The 25335-nt window shown below is 25.9% G+C and overlaps 1 protein-coding gene across 8 annotated transcripts; it reads left to right on the top strand.

Annotated features, from left to right (window-relative positions):
- The first annotated feature begins 47 nt into the window (after window positions 1-47).
- On the top strand, window positions 48-24918 carry LOC126900420 (C2 domain-containing protein 5). Of its 8 annotated transcripts, none has more exons than XM_050676117.1 (21): window positions 48-184; window positions 2478-2681; window positions 2825-3020; window positions 3076-3219; window positions 3292-3505; window positions 7345-7473; window positions 8207-9396; window positions 14443-14604; window positions 14663-14831; window positions 17027-17159; window positions 17267-17409; window positions 17482-17716; window positions 18325-18531; window positions 18598-18693; window positions 23232-23450; window positions 23517-23619; window positions 23683-23778; window positions 23983-24086; window positions 24305-24430; window positions 24485-24631; window positions 24699-24918. In XM_050676117.1, exons 2-21 carry the CDS (start codon window positions 2505-2507, stop codon window positions 24771-24773), a joined length of 4065 nt encoding a protein of 1354 aa, XP_050532074.1. In that variant the 5' UTR covers window positions 48-184; window positions 2478-2504; the 3' UTR covers window positions 24774-24918. The 8 variants fall into 8 exon arrangements, with proteins under 8 accessions (XP_050532074.1, XP_050532075.1, XP_050532073.1 ...); XM_050676118.1 differs by lacking the exon at window positions 48-184 and adding an exon at window positions 249-606; XM_050676116.1 differs by lacking the exon at window positions 48-184 and adding an exon at window positions 249-690.
- Window positions 24919-25335: the final 417 nt, after the last annotated feature.

Below are 25335 nucleotides of genomic sequence, written 5' to 3'. Positions count from 1 at the left end.
TAATGATTGTTTTACCTAATATTAGGTTCTCAAGAAAATTGGAGCAATGCTATTGCTTAAAGTAATTAAATGATATCTGATAAATATTTATAACTATTCATGAGCTGTTGGTAAAATGTTAATTACTGTCAGGTCGGCTTCAATGAACCTAAGGAGTGATGTATTTAAATATATTGAACTTGCGGTGAGTGTTTACTATTTTGCCGTTAGATATCGCTATGATCAGTGACATAATGTCTTAATTAATATATATCAATATTATTCTACTAACCGTTCGTCTTTAATTTTGTATAATTTTTGAATAAAATATTAAATGCCGTATAATTTACCTTTTTTCATTTTCTCTGAGGATCTCGCATTGTCTAAATCAATTATATGTTATAAATAAGCACGAATTATAGATATAAAATCCTATTCATCTTTTTGAATCTATAAAAAATACTTGTTTATCTTATCATATGTAATATAAATCACATGTTTTACCCTTTAAGGGATCTGAATCAAGCAAAATTGCATTAATCAGTCTAGTGTTATAAATAATTTATTAACGGTGTCATTACATTGTGTAATAAATTAAAATATTATTTTTATCACCAGACGACAAAAGTACATGCATTTTTTAAAACTATTTTAGTTACTTATTGACAATGGAATATTTTATTTAATCTTACTGTAATCGAAAATTGTGAAGTGAGAAGTATTAATTATTTTATTTTGGAATATCTAATAATATTTTACTTTGAATTAATTATACGAATTATTTGATGATGAGTGATAATTGTAAAATTAACGATTATAACAAAAATTATAATTACAAATCAATTTCTGATTCAAGCACTAAGTTTTTTTTTTTAAAGCTTAGGCCAATGTTTATTATATGTGTAGACATTTATGTTAATTTCAAATAATCTTGAAGAAGTAATAGACGATTTATATCAGAACTTATTGGTAAATATCGCGCCATTTTTTAAGTTTAGTATTATCATTCATTTATGATGCTAGGAAACAGTGAGACTTGTGTCTAACTGTTTCCTGGATCACAATTCTTGATTTTTTTTAAGTTCAAGTAGAATTAAATTTTTATAGATTTTTTAAAGCATTCTTAAGTTAATAGTAAGTATATTCCATGTGTTTCCTTATATTTACTATGAACAAAATTTTTATTCAAAATTGTTAAATAAAAAAATAAATGTAAGGAACTTAATTGGTAAAATTAAGTGTATTCTTTAAAAATTAATCGAAACCCTAGGCTTATAGGAGAGTTTTACCATGTAATCTCATTTTTTGGCAGTGATTGGAGGTTTTTCTGATTCAGTATTATCCTTTCATAGAGTAACAGGATACGAGTGTTATGTATGGGTTCTATTGACGGATAAACTTATAAATGAAAAGATAAAGAATGAGTGATAGTTCGTTAAGCTAATATGATTTTAATTGTAATCATACTAATTTATGAAGTTCTGTTTATAATTAATACATAGGCATTTTGTGGGAGATTAAAAATTATTTTACAATTAGCTTTTGACTAGGGTTTCATGTGCATCCCAGGGATGGAATATTTGGATTCTAATTGGATGCTCCTTGAACTCTAGGCGAGAGTTCCACTGGATTAGACACTTAGACTAATGGCTACTAGAATTAGTTATTCTCAATTTTAAATTTTGATTTTATGCTCTTGTCAATGAACATGGCAATTAATTCTAATAGGTCACCTCAGTTTTGTAGTAGTATTTTATAATTTTTTCGATTGATTTTATTACTTGAAAATTCTTATTAACTTGTGTCTTCTATGTACATATACAGGGTGGTTTACAATATTAGACAAATCTAATAACTTTTGGTCCTATAAATATTTTGCGTTACTTTTTTTTTTTAATATACTATTAATATAGTCCAAAACTAACAATTATTTAAAATAAAAATATACAAAAAATATTAATATTACAAAATATTTGCTGGATTCAAAGTTATTAGATCTGTCAAAACACAATGGACCATTTTGTATAATATTATTAGTTTTATTAAAATGAAAAATAATTTAAAATTGCTTTTGTATTGATGAGAGTATTCACATTTTCATGACAAAATTAATTTGATGGTAAAGGTATTGTTTTATTTGAGTAATCTCTGAAGTGTCTGGGAATTTTTTTAAGTATCTAGAATTTTGACAGAATTGTTTTACTGTATAGTGCAAGACCAACGGCCTATATGGCACATTGCTGAATTATTAGGTAAGGTACTTACTTAGGAAACCTTTCTTTTGTGAGTTGCCTCTTTCATTGAAAATGTATAGAAAGTTAGGGAGTTTTAAAATTATAGAATTGTAAAAAATATTAATTTACATTAATTGCTCTAAAACTTATTAAATTTGATTTGACTTTTCAATAAATTGATAAAATTAATTATTTAGATTTTAGAAAAACAATTTAGATATATTTAATACACTTTTTTAATGAAAATAATTTTTTTATGTAAAGTGAATTAAGAAAATAGATCCTATTAGAATGCCTGGTAAAGTTAAAGTGCGTGTATTAGCTGGTCGTAATTTACCTGTTATGGATCGATCTAGTGATACTACTGATGCTTATGTAGAAGTAAAACTTGGTAGTACAACTTTTAAAACTGATGTTTGTAGAAAGTCATTAAATCCACAATGGAACTCTGAATGGTATAAATTTGAAGTAAGTATGTTTTAAACTTCCTATTAATTTAATGATAATTTAAGGATATTTCTATTAATTAAATTTTGTAGATTTAAAATAACATAATTTTAATTTAATATGCATCTAATTTTACATGATTTTCTTTGTAAAATTTTATTTAGTTAGATGATACAGAACTTCAGGATGAACCCCTTCAAATTAGAATAATGGATCATGATACTTATTCAGCTAATGATGCTATTGGCAAAGTGTATTTTAACTTGAACCCATTACTTTTGCCTCAACCAACTGTTATCCAACTTTCAGGACACCAAACATTAGCTGATACTCTTATTTCCAATCAAAGTCAAACAACAGGTTAGTCACCTTTGCTTTTTTTAATTTTGATTTATAAAAAATTACTTTATAACAGGTGGGTCTGTTGTATCTGGATGGTTTCCTGTCTATGATACAATGCATGGTATACGTGGTGAAGTTCATATCATCATCAAAGTTGAATTATTTTCAGACTTTAATAAGTTTCGACAGTCATCTTGTGGAATTCAATTTTTTTATTGTATTGAAACAATTTACATTAAATTTATATTGTTTGATTCTTAATTTTTAATTTGAAATATTTTTATATTAGCTGGAGCCGGTATTACTGCACATACAGAATGGGTTCATGGTTTTGTAGAAGAACTAGTGGTTGAAGATGACCCAGAATATCAATGGCTTGATAAAATTCGTACACCTAGAGCAACTAATGAAGCACGACAGACTATTTTTTTGAAACTTTCAAATGAAGTACAACGTCGAATTGGTCTAAAAGTTTTAGAATTGGGTGCTAATGCAGTAATTGGGTTAGATTATTTCTATTTTTAATTTATTTAGTAGATAAAATTTAATAAAATTTAATGAATCTGTAAGAAAATTCTCCCGAGTGAAATCGTTTTAATTTATCTTTCTATATTATTTATTCAATAATTAGTAATTTTGTATTTTTTGTCAAAAACAGCTTCCTCAAATTCAATTATGAACCAAACGAAAAAAAAAATATAGGTATTTTCACTTTGATATTCATTAATTTCTAATTAAGTATATTTAATAGTTATTTTATCAAAAACACTACTAAAGTATAGTATATGAGGACTTCACCTTAAAATAAAAAAGACTGTTTATGTTAACTAGTAAATTAAAAAAAATTTAATCAAATTTATGAAATTTGAAATGTAATTTTTAAGCTAGTTAAAGAGTAATGCAATTTTTTGCACTTGTGCATAAAAGTGCCCAACAGCCCTTGACTATTATTATGTATTTACTTTTCTTAAATAATTAACTACATATACAAAGTATAGTGTATCATAAATCACTTCATTATTTGCAAAATAAATACATTATTGAAAAAATAATTTTCAGTTATTTTGCATATATTTTTTGATTTATCAGCTACTAATTACTTATCTCTTATAACTAATAGGGATTTAATTTTAATTTTTTTTTATATAGAAACGTATTTAACTAGCTTATAAAATAAAAAACGGAAGAACAATGGGGTCGTGGCACAGTGTGGACAAAGCGTAGTTGGGACAAGTATAGTTGATATCTGACAGTTATTAAAATCACGATCATAAGAAATGCTTCGATGCAAATCTGTAGATAGTGTTTAATTTTAATTAATTGGTGGATTATTCCAAAAGCAAAATTAACTCCTATTTTCTTAATTATTCCTAATTAGCAGTTCTATGATTTATAAGTATAATATATGAATAAATATTTATCATAGAAATTAAATATAGTATGAAATTGATAATTAATAATTTAGTATGGTAGTTTTTACAGAGAAATTATAAACAAATTATAAAGTAGTTGTTACTTATATGGTAAACATGTATGAAAATTGAAGGGTTTTATAAAAAACTTATCATTTGGTGAGAATTATTAATAAATGGTCTAATTTTCACCAGAGTCGAAAAAATACTTTTCTAAACCAATTTTTCAATGATTTCAAATCTGCAATTAGATCCATCACCACAAATTTTACATATTATTAATAATTACTTAAAAACAAGTAATAATATATAAAAAAAGTTATTACCATGACTTTTAGCATAACTTGCAAGTTTAAAATAGACAAAATTAAATAAAAATTTTTATAAGAATTAAAAAAATTGTATTGTTATGATTAATATTAATGAAGCTCAATATTTTATTGAATTTTTATCGTAAGAGATCACTTAAATAGAAATCATAGTAATAATTTCTAAGTAATTTTTGGTATTTAAAAAGGTTTTACAATTGAAATATTCAGAACTTTATTAATTTTACAAACGTCGAATTTGTTGGGTAAATAAAAATGACAATTCAAGCTAATTCAAATTTCAAATTTATTTTTCTCGACTTAAAAGAAGTAAAAAAATTTAAATAAGTAACTTTCTATGTTATGTCAATTAAGTTTATATAATATTTACTAAAATCAGTGTACTACCCTTGTAAGGTATTTTAAAATAAAACAAAATACAAAATCGAGAAATTTAACACAAAATAGCATATTTTTGAATACAGTATCCATTTTCACCAAATACTAACTAAAGTTCGAATTTTTTTTTTTTAATATTACAGTATATTAAATAAGCTTTAACTAAAGATTTATATAAAAGAGTCAGTATTTCCAGAAAATTTTCTAAAAAAATTAAGTTGGAAAAATTCTTTTTTCTATATACATTTTTGATCTTGAGTAGACGAGAACTACCTTTTTGTCAGTCAATAAAAATAGATCATTACGAATTTAAAAGAGTACAACAGTTCAAATACCTCGATACTATTTTGACTGAAAAAAATAATATAGCAAACGAGGTAGCAGCGAGAATTCAAGCTGGGAATAAATGTTACTTTGGACTCACTAAGATACTACATTCAAGAGTAATATCGCGAAGAATGAAGGAACAACTATATACGTCCCTGATACGACCGGTTATATTATATGGATCAGAAACATGGCCACTTAGAAAAATGGACGAACAGAGATTTATTACCTTTGAAAGAAAAGTATTACGGAAAATATATGGCCCAGTCAAGGACGAAATAACTGAGGAGTGGAGACGAAGAAAGAATATAGAACTAGAAATACTATAAAGTGGTCCGAATATATTGAAGATTATCAGAGGAAGAAGACTACGATGGGCCGGCCATGCTTGGAGGAACCAAAATCCACTTCTACATGCAGTGATTGAACAAAATCCTGTAGGTAAAAGACCTTTGGGAAGACCAAGAATGCGCTGGGAAGATGTTGTAAAGAAGGATGTTGAGCAGATGGGAGGTGTGTCCAATTGGAGGGATTTGGCAGTGGACAGAGAAGGCTGGAAGCTTGGTTGTGAGACGGGATGGTCTTAAAGGCCCAATAAACCCAAGAAGAAGAAAAAGATATACATTTTTAAAATATTAAATTTACCAAATGATAGGTAAATGTCTAAGGTATCTATTGAAATAAAATTGTTTTATTTGGTTATTATTATTATTTTTTTATATTGTTTATTTTTAATTGTTCGATTTTAAAAATAAGTATGTCAAATGAAAGAAGTAAATATAAAGTATTTATGAAAAAAAAATTGTATTAATCTTTACATTTTTTAAAAAGTTATAGTAACTTAAAGTGGAAATAATGAAATATGAAATCTTAAATTTTAACACCAAAATTGCATGTTTTTTAACTACGACAACCATTTATACATAGAAGATACGTCGTTAAATAAATTTTTTTTTTTTTAACTTATAGTCCATAAAAAGCATTATTTTAACATTTGTTTGAAGCTTGGAGTATTTCTGGAACATTTTCAAAACTTAAGTTGAAAAAGTTAAATTTGTGTGCAGAAGTTACTATTTTGAATCCCCTCTTGTAGGCAGGTTTAAATTTTCAAAAAATTTATATCAAATAAAAGAGAAATATTTAAGGTTTCAATATAAAAAAGAATTGTTTTACAAAAAGTTATGGCAATTTTTATGGAAAAAAATGTCAAAATTTACCGATTTTAAATGATCACAGCTGAGAAATGACTAGTGACTAAAAATAACAACACCCTTATCTCTCTTCCAGTGACCACTATAAATATTAATAATTATAAAATTGAGTTGTGTTATTTTTATCATTATGAATTTTTTTACCATACTACTCTTTCCACTCAAGTATAAAAATATTCATAATTCCTGGTTCAATAGTTGTTATAGGCTAGTCATTTTCTTAGTTGGATCATTTTCTATTACATAAGTTAGTTAGATATGCATGTTGCCATTAAAAAAAATAAAGATGAAATCCCTATAAGATATAAGGAATAATTTTAAAAAGTAATTAGTAGCTGATAAATTAAAAAATATTTGTAAAAAAACCAAAAATTGTTTTTCCAACATTGTATTTATTTTGCATGTAATAAAGTGTTTAATTATAGACTATCTGTGTAACTATGTGCTAGTTAAAGACGTACTTTGTTATTCATCTTTTACAAAAAATTTTATTGAATTTTTGGTGAAAAAAATGAAACAAAAAAAATTCATTGAGCTTAAAAATATATTTTTTATAAACTCTAATATTTATATAAGATTAGAATAATATCACAAAATTAAATAGTAATCTTCTAAAAAATATAAATTTATTAATTTGTTAAAGTATTATAAATATTAAAATGTTTTTTTAAAATATGTTTTTTAGATATAACCAATATTTTGATTTGGAAGGAGAATCTGGCATTGTAGTCCGTGGGATTGGCACTGCTGTTACTTTAGTACGACATTTGACTTTACCATCTGCGAATTTAAATTTACCATCCACAATTGATGAGTGAGTAAAACAATAATATTTTGAGTAATTAATATTTTAAATTATGTAGTTTTATGCAAATTTTGTTTTAAACTTTAAAAAATAATTAGTCGAATCCTAGATTTTCCTAGATAAATATGAAACTATTGTAGACTTATTAAATACTCAAATAAAAATATTCAAGAAAGCATATTTGAAAACTATATTTTACAATTTACTGAAGATATATTATTCTAAAAATCTGCACCTAAAATTAAAAAAAAAAAAATGTTTTATTAAATTTACAATTTTAACAAAATGTCTCCGTTTAAATAATTTCTCATCATTTTATACAAATTAAACTGTAACTATATTTTATATATCTAATCAAATATTAATTATAGATATTTAATTTTGTGCCATTATTATTTTGATAAATTTAAGATATTATACACTTGACATCAAATATACTCTTAATATTATTTAAAAATTAAATAATATTTTAATTAAAATTGATTATTTATTGTAACTTTTATTTATTATTTTTATATGAAAAGATCGTTAATTTCTTTCCTCTATTAAGAAATAATTTTATTAAAAAAAATTTTTTAGCTTAAAATTTTTATTTTTAAGTCTTCCATCATTTCTACCAATGAACTTATTTATTATTATTATTTTTATTTAAAATAATGTAATAATATTATTATATTATTTAAGATATTGTTAATAATTCTTTTGTTTTGTGTTTATTTGTATTATCACTAACATAATAAAGTTTAGAATTTTCTAATTCATTTTCTTTAACTGATTGTGAGAATTTTACTAGCTCATTAACTGATAATAAAAAAGATTTAATTGTGATTAATAAAGTCTCTCCACATCTAATAAAATCTAATACTGTTCATTTTGCTGAGCTTTCAAGTATGAAAAGTATGTTTGATCAAGAAAATATGCGTAGATCTAAATCTAAATGTCATAATCGATTTTTAAAAGCTATTACTTTTCAAAATTCTCATCATAAACATAAAAAAAAACAGAAGTATTCTGTATCAGTTGATTCTGTAAGTTCTTTGTCTGATCATGATCCCCATTATAATACTTGTAACTCAGCTTTGGGTTTTTTGGCACAAGCTACATTGGATATTAATTCTTCATTTGAACTACAATCTGATTTTGAAGAAATGAGAGCTCAACATTTTAAAAGACAACTTATAAGGCAGTCAAGTATTGATACTCTAGCTTCTAAATTGTCTTTAGAATATTTATTTTGTGGTGATACACAAAAAATATCAAAAAATAAAAATTTGTTACCTCATATTATTCTACAATCATCAAGCTCATTAAATTCATTTTCTGATTCTACAGCTGAATCTGAAATTGCTATTGGTTATGATACCTTTAATAAACTTCACATAAAAGATATCTCTCCTAGTATATCTGAAAACCCTTCATGTTATGCTGATTCTTCTGATTCTGTAGATCGTGATTCTGATGACCTACTGAGCACTACCCCTGAACCCTTATCTCGAGATATCTGTACACCACCGCTTTCAAGGATTGTATCTAACAACAAAGAAACTACTCCACCGCTTTCAAAAATTGTTTATTTTAGCAACACTAAATCAAGTTTTCATAGTCCTTTAACAGATATATCCAGGAGTGTGTCACCTTGTAACTCTAGTAGTTTTAGTAATTCACAGAACACAATTTTACACAACACACCACCTCTACCAATGTTAGATAATATTCATGTAGAATGTGCAATTAACATTGAACCTAGTGTAATAGATTCTGATGAAAATGAGTGTTATGCTTTCTCTAAAAATATAACTGCATCCAAGTGTTCTTCGCATGCTTCTAACTGTGATGATAGGAATGGAGAAATGGCTGAGTCTCCAGTAAAAGCCACACATCTTCAAATGCATCGGAGGTCTTCTGATTCTGAAATCAGTAGTGTACAAAAAGGTAATTTATGACTTATATAAATTTTAATAATTATACATGTAAATTTATACTGCTCTACTAAGTTTGTTCTAAGGTAGTTCTATTTTCATAAATACAATATTTTTCAAAGTGAAATATATCAATTCTTATGGTAGTATATCTGATAAATGCAATAACACTACTATTCATCTTCTTCTTTGGGCTAATTAAGACCATCCCATCTCACAACCAAATTTCCATTTTTCTATGTCTATAGCTAGATTCTTCCAGTTAGAATCTTCTCCTAGACATATAACATATTCCCAAAGATCTTTTCCTTTACAAGATTCTGCTCTATTACTGCATGTATCAGCGAATTTGGTTTCTATAACCATGTCCAGCCCATTGCAGTCTTCTCTCCTGATTTTCTACTAAAAAACTAGAATTTCTACTATGCTCAAATATTATATAGTATTAATATATATGTATTTTTTCTTCTACTCCAATCTCCAGTTAAACTATTTTTGACTGGAACATAAATTCTACACCAAACTTTTCTTTCAAAAATAGAGTTTGTTTTCATCTTTTTTTCCGAGTGGCCAAGTTTCAGATCTATATAGTATAACTGGTTTTATTAGGGATGTATATATCTGTTTCTTCTTTCTTCATGACATTGCTCGTAAATTTAATACCTTTGTTAATCCATTATAACATTTATCTCGCTTGAATTCTTGCATATATCTCGTATGCTATATCATTATGTATATTTAAGACAGTACCTAGGTATTTGAATTCATTTACCCTTTTAAATTCATAATGGTCTATTATTATGGACTGGCAAAGTAGTATACCCTGTTTATAGAAATATTTAAAAATATGTATAATAAATATTTTCTATATTTATTTATATATATATATATATATATCATGATATAATAATTTATATTTACACATTATTTTTATTAATTATTTATTATTTACAATTTACTTATATCATTATTAATAAAAATACATAACAAATAAAAATTAATAAGAAAAATTATTAATATAAATAATTAATATCTATATTTATTCTTATTAATACAAAACAATGAATTTTATTTTCTATTTATATTAATTAAAATATGAATAAATACTATAATAAATATATTTATTATTTACATTAATTATGTATACTTTTTTATTTTTATGAATTTAATTAATTTCAATAATGAATAAATAGATTTTGTTAAATTATAATGTAAATATATTTAGAATTTTATTTTTCAAAATAAAGTTCTATAACATTAAAGTATAATATAAAGTAAATAACATTTTTAAAAATGCAGTGCATTTTTTAAAGTTCACATCAAGTGTATAAAATTATATGTAATAAATTATTGTTATTAAAAAGTAATATATTAATTAAAAATAAATACTTAGATTTAGAAGAAAAAGATATCAATTAAAAATTTTATTGTTCGATGAACATATAGTTCAATAAACATGTATGCAGGGATTCGGAAGGGAGCGAATTTTGTTCCGTTCCAATATTTATTCCGGAACGGAACTTTTCCTAAAAATCAAGTTGGAATGTAAAAGTTTGTAAAAAGAATATAATTATTAAACATACATGCAGGGATACGGAACGGAACAAAAATATTGTTCCGGAACGTGAAATTTCGTTCCGTTCCGAGTTTGCTCCGGAACGGAACTTTTGCTAACAAACGTTCCGGTCATTTGTTCCGGAACGGAACTATTATTTAAATTCGTTTCGGCTATTTGCTCCGGAACGGAACTTTTCCTAAAAATAGTTCCGACTATTCGCTCCGGAATGGAACCTATGCTAAAAATTGTTCCAACAATTTACTCCAGAAAGGAGCTTATTCTAAAAAACGTTTCGGATAAAAAATTAAATTATATTAATAACTATAATAATATTTTGCGTATGGAGTTTTTATATTTAATATGTAATCAATATAATTATTGCAACATTTATTCAAATGCTTTGCGCAAAATATTAATAATTATGACATAAATTACTTAACGTATTTAATATGTTAAAAATAATCAGTGCAAATTATAATTTTTAACCTATTTTTTGGTCTTTAAAGTTAATTTTTTGAAAGTTTATAATGAAAAAAAAGGTTTATTTGTTACCATAACTTATAACTCAACTTCAAATTTGAAATTTAGATTATTAAATAGAAAATTGTATGTGAATTAAAAAAATAGTATAGTATTTAAAGTGTTAATAATTTATTCATAACCATGAAAAATTTTTATAGATAACGTTATATAGTTCTTTGTGTTATATAAAATCTATAATAATAATATCTAGTAATAAATTAGTATTTGGTACTTAGTCAAGTTGAAACATTGGATATTATTGTAATTGTGGGGGAATTAATTATTTAAATTTAAATTATTTTTATTGTCTATTAAAAAATCAGCTACTACAAGGACGGTTAATTCGTCCAGATGCCCTCGAATAGAATGTATGCTGTCAACTCATATTCGTGACAAGTTTACTTTCTAATGTTATNATATTCGTGACAAGTTTACTTTCTAATGTTACAAAAAAAACAACTTCATGCAAATTTCTGATCAGTAGATATTTTTATTGTATTTGCATTGTTATTTACGTGTAAAAATCATAGAGTAACTCTATGGTAAAAATGACACGGTATAATTAAAATTTAAGTTCCATAATCGTCAATAATAAGATTGTTTTTATAAATTCAGAAAAGCGACTGCTAAAATAAATCTAGTTATAGCAATGCAATACGTTAAAATAATTGAATAGGCTGAATATAACGCTCTCCAGTTGGACTTAAGTACAAAGATCTGAATCCGTAAGAGGCTCACCTCTATATAAAAGATAAAAATTTAATAGTAGATTAATATAAAAAAATGTAATAATAATTTAAATGTGATTAATAAATATCAGAGGGGTGAAAATAAATAGGAACGTTCCAAAGCATTTTTGCGAAACAATTTGTAGCTAGCATTCTGTTCCGCAGCAAATGGTCAGAACGATTTTTAGTATAGGTTCCATTCCGGAGCGAATAGTCGGAACTATTTTTAGGAAAAGTTCCGTTACGGAACAAATGACCAGAACAAATTTTACAAATAGTTCCATTCCGGAGCAAATAGTCGGAACGAATTTTACTAATAGTTCCGTTCCGGAGCAAATAGTCGGAACGATTTTTAGGAAGAGTTCCGTTCCGGAGCAAATAGCCGGAACGAATTTAAATAATAGTTCCGTTCCGGAACAAATGATCGGAACGTTTGTTAGCAAAAGTTCCGTTCCGGAGCAAACTCGGAACGGAACGAAATTTCACGTTCCGGAACAATATTTTTGTTCCGTTCCGTATCCCTGCATGTATGTTTAATAATTATATTCTTTTTACAAACTTTTACATTCCAACTTGATTTTTAGGAAAAGTTCCGTTCCGGAATAAATATTGGAACGGAACAAAATTCGCTCCCTTCCGAATCCCTGCATACATGTTTATTGAACTATATGTTCATCGAACAATAAAATTTTTAATTGATATCTTTTTTAAAAATAGAATCTGTTTGACAAAGGTTTATGTTTACAGAACAATAGAATTTCAACCGTATACCATAATAAAAAATTAGAATTTGTATGATTTTTTTTATCAGACCCTCTGTATAGAAGTTTCATTTCATAAACTTAAGTACAGTTCCCATGAGTAGTTGAGAAACAAAGATAAAAATAAATAAAAATGTTTAATTTAATCAACTAGGTTGTGATGTGATTAGTTCTTACACATTTTTGTGTTTCAAATACTAAAAATCAAGTAAACCATTTTCAAATACTTACAAATGTAGTGTGATTAAGGTTGGTTTGAATTCATGAATATTGCTACCTATACTCTACAGTGCAAAGTATAGATAGTTTTGTTCAGAGTCAAAATAATGAATTCTCTTTTTTACTTTAAGTGTATATTTAATATTCTTTAATTACACTGAGCAACAAAAAAATATTTTTTTAAAAAAGTCTAGGGTTTTCCAGCTGAATTAGACTAATTTAGATGCCCTGAGTCCGAAAATGACCTTGGTTTTGTTCTATCAGGTCAGGATTTTTTGCTACAGAAATTTTTAAAAATCGATTTTTCGTAAAAAAACATTTCTTTGGATCATCTGCTGAGAAACCCCAGAAGATTTTTTCCGTTTTCCTCAAGAAATAAAAGTCAACGTATGCAAATTTATTAAGTTTTTATTTACTCCATCAAATTAAATAAGCATATTTATCATAATATTAGTATAACAATGAGCGTTACGTGACACAAAAGTTCAGAGTTCACGGCATATATCGGCGTTTCTTCGATTCCCGTTTGTGAGCNATCTTCCGGTTGATGCCAGTAGTATTGATAGCGCAGAAGTAACAATCCGATGCATGGTCTAAGGGCTCCCTCCAAACCATCGGAATCCCAAACTTCAGTGAAGTTTTCGTGCCCTTCGTCCACCGCCGGAGGTATTCCACGCAGTTCTTGCAGACCGTGTGCGGTGCCCAGGGCTTATCTTGGTCACCCAGCTTGACTTTAAAGTAAGCCTGGTAGGCGTTCTTCACAAATCCCGTGATGTTCTTCCTGTCCACTGAAAGCGTGTATTCTCCGCAGATGTAGCAGAAAACGTCAGGATTATTCATGCATGAACGTCGCGCAGAAGCCATATCAATCTGAAATAGATAGAAATATGCAGTTTACTGTCAGACAATAAAAATTAGAATAAATTTTATACAATAATAAGAATAAAAGGCATCTATTGGAATGATTAACTGTTACAATCTTAAAGGCTTCTTTTGTTTTCATATGTCCTGAATAATCCCCTTAAAACCCCTAATATTAGCATTTTGAAGCGTATAAAAAGGCTTACATTTCAGGGAAAAATGGTCATTTAGGCCTATGGCTGTATCTCAAAAAGTTGACCTGATACAGCAAAATCAATGTGATATTCGGACTCAGAACACCAAAATTAGTCTAAATCAGCTGAGAAACCCATGACTTTTTTTTGGTTGTTACCCAGTGTTATTAATTCATATTTGATTAATTTTTTATTTTTATGAATTATAATTTAAAGGTACTAGTTTGGCAGGAAGTGGAGGTTCAACAACAAGCTCTTATCGTACTTTAGGACATCCAATGTTTCATCGTTCAATTCTAAGTAAAGACACATTAGATGCAATGGAATATCCATTCTTAACAATGACCAAATATCCTCCTGGCTTTATTTTACACCTTGGTATTTATTGTTAATTTTTTTTTTCAATATTCTTAATAATTAAATAATTAAATTTTAGGTGGTATGGTAAATGCAAAATCAGTTAAATTATTAGAACGCATGTCAAATATGGAAGAACCAGAGAGTAGAGATGCATGGTGGAGTGAACTTAGACTTGAAATGAGATCTCATGCTCGAGCTTTGTCTTGTAATGTTGTGCTGGGCTACTCAGAACATACTTCAATATGGTAAATAAAATATGATAATTAATCATCATTTTACATTAGAATTTTATAACAGTATAAAAATATATTTTAGGACATGATTTTTTTTTAGTTTTAAATTATCAGTAGTAGTAACTTTAAGTGAATTTTAAAAATTTTATAAGTCAACATTTATTATTAGATGATGCTAGGAAATTTTTTTTTCAATTTGATTGTTAATGATTTCTTTTAATAGGAGAGAGGTATAAAATAGTATACTTAGGTAAGACAAATACAAGGAATGGTGTAGAAATAATAATGGATGAGAAGGTGAAAAGTAAAGTAGTAGACATAATTAGGAAAAGTGATAAACTATAGTGGTCAAATTAATTTTTGGAAAATAAAGTTATTAATGTAGTAAGTCCGTTTGCTTTATAAGTAGGATGTGAAGAAAAAGATAAGGATTTTTTTTAAGAGAAATGGATAAGGATATGGTCATAGGTAGGGATATGAATAGACTTATCAGTAATGGTAGGAGAAAGTATAAAAGAATGTGGATATCATAAGCATAGCATAAAGCTTTAAGAGTCATAGTATGAAGATTATGGAAAAGATAATAGATAAGAAAAAAAGAAGTGAGATATCTGTGATTAAAAATTAGTTAAGTTTTTTACCTGGAAAGTTAATGATGGAGCTGTATTTTGTGTAATAGAAGAAAAAGCTTTGTATGGTATTCATATATTTGGAAAAGGAATTAATAAGAAAAGGTATTCAAAAAAAGTATATATTGATGTAATAGAGGGAGGGTATGTATGATTACATTTTTACTAGGGTTAAGTGTTTATGGAGATACAGAAGATTTCAGGGTAATAATAAGCGTGCACCAAGATTCTCCTTTAAGCTTTTATCTAATCTTTATAGTAAAATTATTAAGGAAATACAAGGAGAGTATATAGGGGGTGATATGAAAACAGCTAGTATGTGGATAGATGACGTGGGAGATTGTGTCAAGTGGAGGTTTAGGTTATGGATGATTGACCCCAATGAGTTGGTGGATTAAAAGATAGGGAAAAGAAAATATTGTTATAACTACTTAAATTTCAAAAATAAATTAAGCTGTCTTAAATCTGAGAAATTTAAATTTTAAGAAATATTTTAAAACTTAACGGGTTTTTTAAAATTATTTGTTCTGATGTGAAACCAGGGTCATTAATCATAATGATCCTACTTCAAAATTGGTTATTAGCTATTAAATGTGTGATTATTTCAGCTTCCTATTTATTTACTTTCTCAGCTTCGCATCAAAGCTGATAAGGTATTAATTTTACTATGATGATTTTTTTTTTTTTTTATTAATTTTTATTTTTTTTGTGTGTGTTACTACTTTTTCTTAGCTCTCACCAAACCGATTTTTTTCAACGATACGTCAAAAGATCACAAATTGTATCTAGTCGAAGACATTACCCTCAAAAATAGAAAAAATTTCCCTCGCTCCCCATAAATGGGGGAAATCTCCAAAAAAATTACAAATTTAATAATCACTAATTTTCGACATTTTTTCTACTTAAAACTGTTATAACTTTTTCAAAAATGAACAAATCAATATAATTAATTTTTTTATAGATGCATAATGTCTTTACCTAACATTTGATATATTTTTTTTTATAAATTTGACCCTTTACCTGTCCATAGGGAGGATTAAAAATGACAACTTTTTCAACTTAACTTTTGAAATTATTCCCTAAAGTCTGACACTTTTATATATATCTTAAATTAAAGCTATTGTAATATACTTTATTATGGAAAAAAGAAATTTTGGACTTTATTTTGTCTTCATGGTGAAAATAATTTCCGAATGTTATTTTTGTGTGAAAATTCTCAATTTTATATTTTACATTTTTAACTTTATAATGCTATAACTTATTGAAAAGTGTACGGATCAATAAAATTGTTTATGAGAATTAATATTTATATCCCTCTTTCATTCGACATACTTTATCTTAATCAGGATATAAATAAGAAAATAGCAGATCATATAGCTTTTGCAATAATCCACCAATTTTTTAAAATTAAACACTATATAGTTTTGTATCAAAGCGTTTTTTATGATAGTGATTTTAATCACTGTCAGAAATTATTATACTTGATCCAACTATGCCACGTCACCACTATGACGCGACCCTTTGCTGGATTTTTTTTATATAAAATTATTGAATTTAAATAACTTATATTTTTTGTAGTGATGATGTTTGTGTACTTAGTGCTACAGGAACAGCTGCTATAGTGAATTTAATACCTTCTGTAAATCCTGGTGGATACTATTCTAGTATTTATCCTAATACATCACTAGCTGAAACTCAAGAAACCACAATAGTGAGTTTATTATAATATTTATAGTTAAAATTTATTAAAATAACATTATTATCAAATTTATTAATAAAAATTATTTCTATTGTTTTTTACACTTTATAATTTTTTAGTCTTGTAGTAATAAACCACATAAACATTCTATTAGTGGAAGTCACGAAAAATTAGATTCATTACCATGTTCAATTTGTCATATTCCATACAATGAACTAAGTGTACCTTTTTCTATGAATATGAAGTATTGTTCAGTTTGCAAGTTAGTTATAAATGAGACCTATTTTTTTAAGTTATACTTATGACTTAATATGTTATTATGATTTACTAATAGACGGCATAAAGTTCCTCATATTCTTTTATCTTCGTTGGAACCTATGGAAAGGCTTTCCATAATTGGTACTGGAACTTTACTGCAAACTTTTGTATGTCGTACAAAACGTGATCTTAAAGGAGAATTAAATGCAAAAGAAATATCAGATGGCTTACCATTTTTAGAATATGAACTTCATAGTCAGTTATTAAATAAATTAAGAGTAAAAGGAATGAATGCTATTTTTGGCCTTAAAGTAAACAATATTTTTATTTTAAATTTATACAATATATTTAAGTAATATAATATAGTAGTTTAAACAAATATTAAAACAAATTTAATCATTTTTGATACAGAAAATATTTCACATTATTTATATTTTATAATAATTTTTAAAGTTTTGGACTATGTTAAAAGCATATACTTATTTTTTCAATAATAAAAAAAGGTTTTTTTTTATAAAAAAATTTGATTAGTCAATAACAACTTTAGGTTAAGTAGTTATTAAATTAGAAGCTTTTTAATACATAGAGTATAGAGCAGGTGAAGTGCACATACATCAGTACAAGCTGTACTCCTATCAATAATTTCTTATCCTAAAGTTATCATTTTATCAATTTGTTTTATAAGAAAAATGTTAAACAATTGCTATTTTAAAATTTTTTATCTATTTTTATAATTTAATAATAATAAAAAATGTGCTTTGAACTTAGTGAAAAGAAGTAAGAATTATTTAAAAAATGTAACATGAAAATATTTGTTAGATCAAATATCTTAAATTTGTCAAATCATCATGGATAATCTGTATATTTATAAATTTATACTATTTAATAATTTTATTAGTGACTTATTATTTTTTTAAAGGTTCAAGTTTGTCTTGGAGAACGGGTAGTGTCTTTACATGCTACTGGTACTGCAATGTATTTAGCTTGTTTACCAGAACCTCCATTACCACTGGTAAAAGCTGGCAAGTCTTGGGCTCATCCAGATCAACAACAAGTATTACATGCTCAAAAGTTATTAAATGAAGCAGTGTTAAACAATCGTCAACACTACCATCTTTTACAAAAAGTTTGATATATTTTTATGAAAACCATTAGCAGATATTTTATTTTTTAAGTTATGTGTTTATTTCAGGATGTTGAAACTGATAATAGTTCACTAAATATTCTTGGAAAAAATTTGCCTGATATAAATTTGAGTTATGGAAATAGAGATACATGCATTTTAGAGGTAATCTTATGTATTTAAAATAAATTATGTTGTTAATCTCATGTTAAATAATATAAATTAAAATGAAATGTAATTAATATATAGCTATTCAGGGTGATTCGACCTATTTTATAAAAGTATGAAATAAATTACATTAATATATCTAAAACTTTAAAAATGTTTAACTAATTAAATATTTAAATATTTTTATTTTTTATTTGATTTGTACTTGCACACATTCAATTGTAGACCTATATTTATTGAATTGCAGATATGTAGAAATAAGGTTACAGGGACACAGGAATCTCCCATTGACTGAGTCATGCTAATATTTAATCATATTGAATTTTTTTATTTTTGTTGAAAGGTTGTTGGGCCAATTATTCTTTATAAATGTTTAAGAATTTTCAAAAAATTTAATTAGGTATACCTAATGAATGCAGACGTTTCTGTATAATATTAAAAATTGAAATGAAAAAAATTATTTGACATTTGTTATTGTAATTTGAAAATCTAGAAAAAAACTTGTAATTTTCCATTTTTTTCGTTTTTGATGACAACTAATGAGATAAATCTTTTAATTTCTAAAATTTAGGGTTTTTTTTAATTTTTGAGGGTGATGTTTTAGATAAAATTTAGGTTCTTCTTAATTATAAGACATTTAAATCACCATAAGAGTTAAACATTTTTATGGACAAATGCAAAAAAAAAAAAAAACCATCACAGTGAGGACGTTGCATAATTTAAATAAGTTTAGATGATATCTGAGAGTGATTAACATTACTATTATAAAAAACCCTGCAATGTGAATCTGTTAAAAAAATTACATTAGTACCTAATATAAATTTTTTTAAAACTCACTTTGAAACCCTTTCTATATTTACGAGATGTGTTATATGTATGTGGTTCATTGAACTTTCTCAAAAAGTATACCAAAAAAAAAAAAGGCTTATTATCTTTAGTTTAGTGCTTAAAATTTTTAAAAGGATCAGTATTTTTAAAATAATACAACAGTTTTAATATACAGAACTTTTTTTTGAAAATTTGTATTTTATGGTAGTGCATTTTTTTAGATTTCTGAAGTCTAGGTTTTTTTTTTCAATTTTCGGAGCTGTAAAAATATTACATAAAATCTAGTTTTTTTAGGTATTATTTATTAAAATTGTCCAGTAGAAGCTGAGAATTTTCATGAACAGACAAAAAAAATGCACATTATCACAAAACTGAGCTTCTTAGCTTTCCACCAAAGCTACATTGATATATTTTTTTAAAGCTTTTTTTTATTTTGTTTTGTTAAAAAATGAAAACCAGTGCGTGTTACGAGTATGCACGGATGAAGTGAAACTTCTTTTGTTATGAAGATATTGCGATTCTTTAAAATTTTTTTATGCACAATCAAAATTATTTGAAATTAAATTATTTAATATATTTTAAATAAAATTACTTTAATTTTTGAAAATACAGTGGTAAATTATAATATAAAATATACTTTAAAGCCAACCGTGTCCAACTGTGATGCCGACCGTGGCCAACAGTTATGCCGACTGGTGGCAAACATTACAGCTACCGTGATGCGACTGTGATGCTTAATAATCTATTTTTTTTCAGACCGTCTGTTAAGAAGTTTCACTTTTTATATTTTCTCTTAATATTTGTTTCAAGTATGTATATGGTATTTTTTTGTTCCTTTTTTTCAATTTTTATATAGCGTCAAAAAAAAAAAAATTATAAGCAAAACAAATTTATTTTTGAAAAATATTTTTGTGCTTTCCATTTTAAATTTCTAAATAAAACTCTGGTTATACTAGACATCCTCTCTTTGGCAATTATTCATTCTATTATAATACAGATTTAGATTGATTATCATTTGTTGAAACTGTTGTTTTTATAAGGAAAAACCCAATAAAGTGTAGTTACGGCTAAGTGGAGACAAGTGTAGATGATATTTAACAGTAATTTAAATCACTATCATGAAAAATGCCACAATTTAAATTTGTAGACAGTGTTTATTTATTAGAAGAAATTGTCCAATAGCAACATTGAATCCTTATTTATATTTTGATTATAAGTTTTATAATTTATAAGTATTGTACATAAATAAATACTTAACAGGTTGTTTGAAAAGTCCTCTTACTGACGCATAGATGACGACTTTAATAACTTATCTTTATGATTTTTAGTTAGTACCAACCTTCAAATAAAACATGTCAACATTTTATGAAATTTCAATGCATTCCTAAGTTACAGTCATTGAAGTGAAGTAAGTTTTATGAGGACTCGTCGAAAACATCTATTTGTTGTTGAATTTCTGAATTTAGATGCGGTCGTATAGGCACAAATGACGTTGAACATACAGGACGCTTAAGTGATGTAGTTACGCCAAAAAACAAAAAATCCACAATATTGTGTTGAAAAATTTTTAAGTGAAAGTGTGCGAGACAGCTGACATTGTAAAGATCTCAATTGACTGTGTGTATCATATTTTATATGAAAATTTGGTATGAGAAAGCTTTGCTCAAAATAGGTTTGCTAACAGTGGACCAAAAACAACATGTTAATGATTCACAGAGCTATTTAATAAGAATAAATAAGAAGGAATTTTTGTATCAATATATGAAAATAGATGAAACGTGGATCCACCACTAAACTCTGGAATCGAAACAACAGGGAGCTGAATGGACTGGACCCAGAGAAAGTGCTCCAAAGTGACCAGAAACACAACAATCAGAAGGCAAGGTAATAGCCTCGGTATTTTGGTATGTGTATGGAATTATATTCATTCATCTCGAACATGATAAAACATCAATAGTGATTACTACTTTGCTTTACTGGAGCGATTCAAGGCCAAACTTGCGAAATAATGACTGTATTTGGCAAAAAAAGAAATCCTAATTCACTAAGACAATGCACTGTGTCACAAATCATTAAAAATGATGGCGAAAATGCATGATTTGGGCTTTAAATTGCTGCCACACCCATCGTTTAGTCCAGATCTGGCCATCAATGACCACTATATCTTCGCGAATCTCAAGCCGATGCTCCATGGAAAAATATTCATAATTTGAAAAAAGATTCAAATGAAGAAGTCATTGCCGAAACTGAGGCGTATTTAAGAGCAAAGATAAATCATTCCATTCAAAAGGCATAGAAATGTTAAAGTGTCGCGGCAATGAATGTATCACTCTAGAAAGAAACTATGTTGATGAATAGTCAAATTTTGCAAAAAAAAAGTGTTTTTATTTGTTAGTTCCAGAACTTTTCAAACAACCTGTTAATATAATAATTAAATTTAGTATCAAATTGACATTTAATAATTCAGTATTGTAATTTTTATGAAGAATTAATAAAAAGTTATTGAGTTGTTGTATATAAAGTGATTCTTTTAATATTACCCACAACTCGCTAATAAAATTAAAAATTATCTAATTAAGAAAATGACCGATTCAATACAATTTTTAAAAATGTACTTTACAGAAGTATTAATATGTTTTAATATAGAGTGGAGAGGAAGCTCAGTAGAGTGATGCGTAATGATAAAAATAAATAATCCACACTTTCACCTCTACTCTATATTTTAAAATAGTTACAACTTCTGAAATAATGTGTCAAAAGTTGTCATCAATCAGTCCTTTTTTTATTTAGATAATTTTTTATTCTATAAGCTAATTAAATATGTATGTTTATGAAAAATAAATAAAGTTAAAAAATACCAAAAAGAATTTTTTATAATATAACAATTATTTTAAATTGAATGGTTAATATTAAAAGATTCACTCTGTACACAAAAACATCATAATTTCTCCATAAAATATACAATACTAAATATTAATTTAATATCAATTTCAGGCTAAATTTAATTACTATAATAAGTATTTATTCATGTATTATACTTATAAATCCTTTTAATGTAAATTATGTAAAAATTTAATTATTAAAACTGTAACCTCCTCTTTAAATGGTATTTTAAATTAAAGTAAAAAAGTATGTCAGATAAAAGGGATATGTATATAATTAATTTATAATTTTAACACAAAAATAGTATGTTTTCAAGATAAAGTGTCAGGACAAAGTTTATTTTTAACTTATATTACGTAACATAAGTCTTAATTTAACATATGATTGAAACTCAGTATACTTCCGGAACATTTTCAGAAGTTGAAAAAGTTCTACTTTTAATATGAACGTTTCAAGTTTTGAACCCTTTTTTTGCAAAAGTTATAGCAGTTTATAGTTCAAAATATAAAATATAAAATTAATCATTTTATTACATAAAACATGTTTTTTTAACTACGGCAGTTATTTGCAAATACAAGACAAGTCATCGGGACAAATCTTTTTTTTAAACTTATAGTACGTAACATAAACTTTAATTTAACTGATGGTATGTCATACAATGATTAATATTAATCATTAAGTATTAATTGTCTCAATTTTTTTATATTTTTGAAAAATTACATTTATGATAGAAATTATGTTACCCTAGTAATTGTAAGTTTGCATACAACTTGACATTTTTTTAACTATTAGGAATTTTATGTATAATTGTTTTTAAATTTTAGATGGACGATGCAGAAGATGTTGATGTTGTTACTCAATTATTGGAACCTACTCCTCCTAATTCATTTTTGCTTTCAAATACAGATATACTTCCTGGAACTGGTTCTGAGGTTTTTCCCATGGAACCTGTTTGTAATCTACAGATGTTCACTCAAGTTTGGCGATCTAAAGCACAGTATACTAATGGAAATTTTGACAAACAACTTCATAGAATGCTTCAAGTTAAATACTATTTTAATCAACTTCAATAATTTGAATTTTTAATAAAATTATTATTTTGTATGTAGGGTTTATATTTTAAACTTAGAAGAATGACTCCATGTGGTTTAGGTAAACTGTCATTTAAAATAGATGTTCCTGAACCTGATGAATTGCAAATATCTATTGTTGGTTAGTGTAGAAAAAAAGTTATAAAAGGTAGAGCCAATATAAAATAGACATTTTTGCTTCTAGGTATGGCGCTGGGATTAGGCGAATCTGATAAAACTACTGTTAAACAAATTTTAGGACGAAGACAAATACCCGTAATAGATATTGAACAAAAAACTGGTAATTTTCATTTAGTTTTCAATAATTGATTATTTTTATTATTTTCTAGTTTAGTATAACACATTATTAGATAATTTATAAAATATATTTATTTAGGATGAAATTAATTTTCAGTATTTTTCTTAAAATCTCATGAAAATTTTTATTACAAAAAGTTAATATGTTGGGAATTGAAATTTCATTAAAAGAATAATTTTTATTTAGATGAGCCCATTTTTAAGTTAGAAGAAGAGCTTCCAATAAAACAAACAGATAAAAAATTTAGAAAAATGGAAAGAACTGCCAAACAAAATAGACTTTCTACACATGTAAGTATTATGATATGTTTCTTTTAATATTTACAGTTGTGTATAGTTTTTGCCCTTTTTCTTTCTTAAAATAAAATAACTTAATTGGAATAAATAGATCACTATTTCTATTTTTTATTTTTTCTTCCTATTATTCATCCTATAAAAAGGAGAAAGTTTATTGTATTATAAATAAAATTAAGAAGATTATATAATTTTACTAAATATATTAATTTTAGGCACCCCCTAAAGACAAATATGGTGTGGATATTACACCAATGACTTACATACCTGGTGCTAAAATTGAACGATATCTTGGAAATTTGAATTTCTTTTTTATTCGTGAAAGCACGTGTTTAAGAGAAGTATGAATGTTTAGTTTTTCAATTTTTTTTTGTGAACTATTTTTTATTTTTTAGAGTGGCGGTTTAAGTGGATTTGTTCATTGTTTTGTTGCTGAAGTTATGGCTATTGTTCGCGCACATGTAACAGCATTGGGGGGTAATGCAATGGTAGCCTACTTCATGAATGAATGCATTTTACTTAATAATCCTCACAAAAATCAAGTAAGCTATTTTGTTCGAATTTAAGCCTGTTAGTATTCTATTTTATTAATTACATTTTTTTTTGTAGGGCCAGTGTTTACTTAATGTTGGTGGTGATGTTGTAGAAGTATCATATTATAGTGATGAATATAATGAAAAATAATTTTATTGTATGATTTTGTATTTTTATTATTATTATTATTTTTATTTTTATTATTATTATTATTATTATTTTAGTTTATTTTGTGTTATACATTAGTTTGATAATACTGTATTATAATTATATTAGTAAATATTTTGTAGCTTAATTCATTCTTAAAAATTTGGTAATAACTTATAATCAATTTGAAAGATTACGCAGGTCTACAAAATTAATAACCAATGAATTGTATTAACTCTTTTTCAATTAATTTTGAGATATTCTTAAGAATTTTTATCATAACATGATATATTACACTTTTATATCACACATAGTATAAACATGTAATTGGTTTATTTTAATATTTATTATAAAATTAATGTGTGAATGTGTTTATTTAAATAGATATTTAAATAATAGAAAACAGACACTGGAAATTTATTTTACTCGGTAAGGCAAATTTTGATGAATATAATAAATATTGTATTTGCAAAGATAAAAAATAAATTTAAGAGGTAGTATAGGAACCTTGTCCTATGACCATGTGAATTATACAAGGCGATTTTTTTAAACCTAGCTAGTCGAT

This window comes from Daktulosphaira vitifoliae, unplaced genomic scaffold (genome assembly GCF_025091365.1).
Source record: "Daktulosphaira vitifoliae isolate Bord-2020 unplaced genomic scaffold, ASM2509136v1 Scaffold_3, whole genome shotgun sequence".
NCBI classification, from domain to species: Eukaryota; Metazoa; Arthropoda; class Insecta; order Hemiptera; family Phylloxeridae; genus Daktulosphaira; species Daktulosphaira vitifoliae.
This window is presented reverse-complemented; position numbering and strand designations above follow the sequence as displayed.

What these genes read in the sequence shown, in the direction of transcription:
- LOC126900420 (XM_050676117.1), top strand. Translation starts at nt 2,505, where the DNA reads ATGCCTGGTAAAGTTAAAGTGCGTGTATTAGCTGGTCGTAATTTACCT. An exon ending in ATGCTATTTTTGGCCTTAAA is followed by an intron (nt 17,717 to 18,324) that starts GTAAACAATATT and finishes ATTTTTTTAAAG; the next exon opens with GTTCAAGTTTGTCTTGGAGA. An exon ending in AAAGCACGTGTTTAAGAGAA is followed by an intron (nt 24,431 to 24,484) that starts GTATGAATGTTT and finishes TTTATTTTTTAG; the next exon opens with AGTGGCGGTTTAAGTGGATT.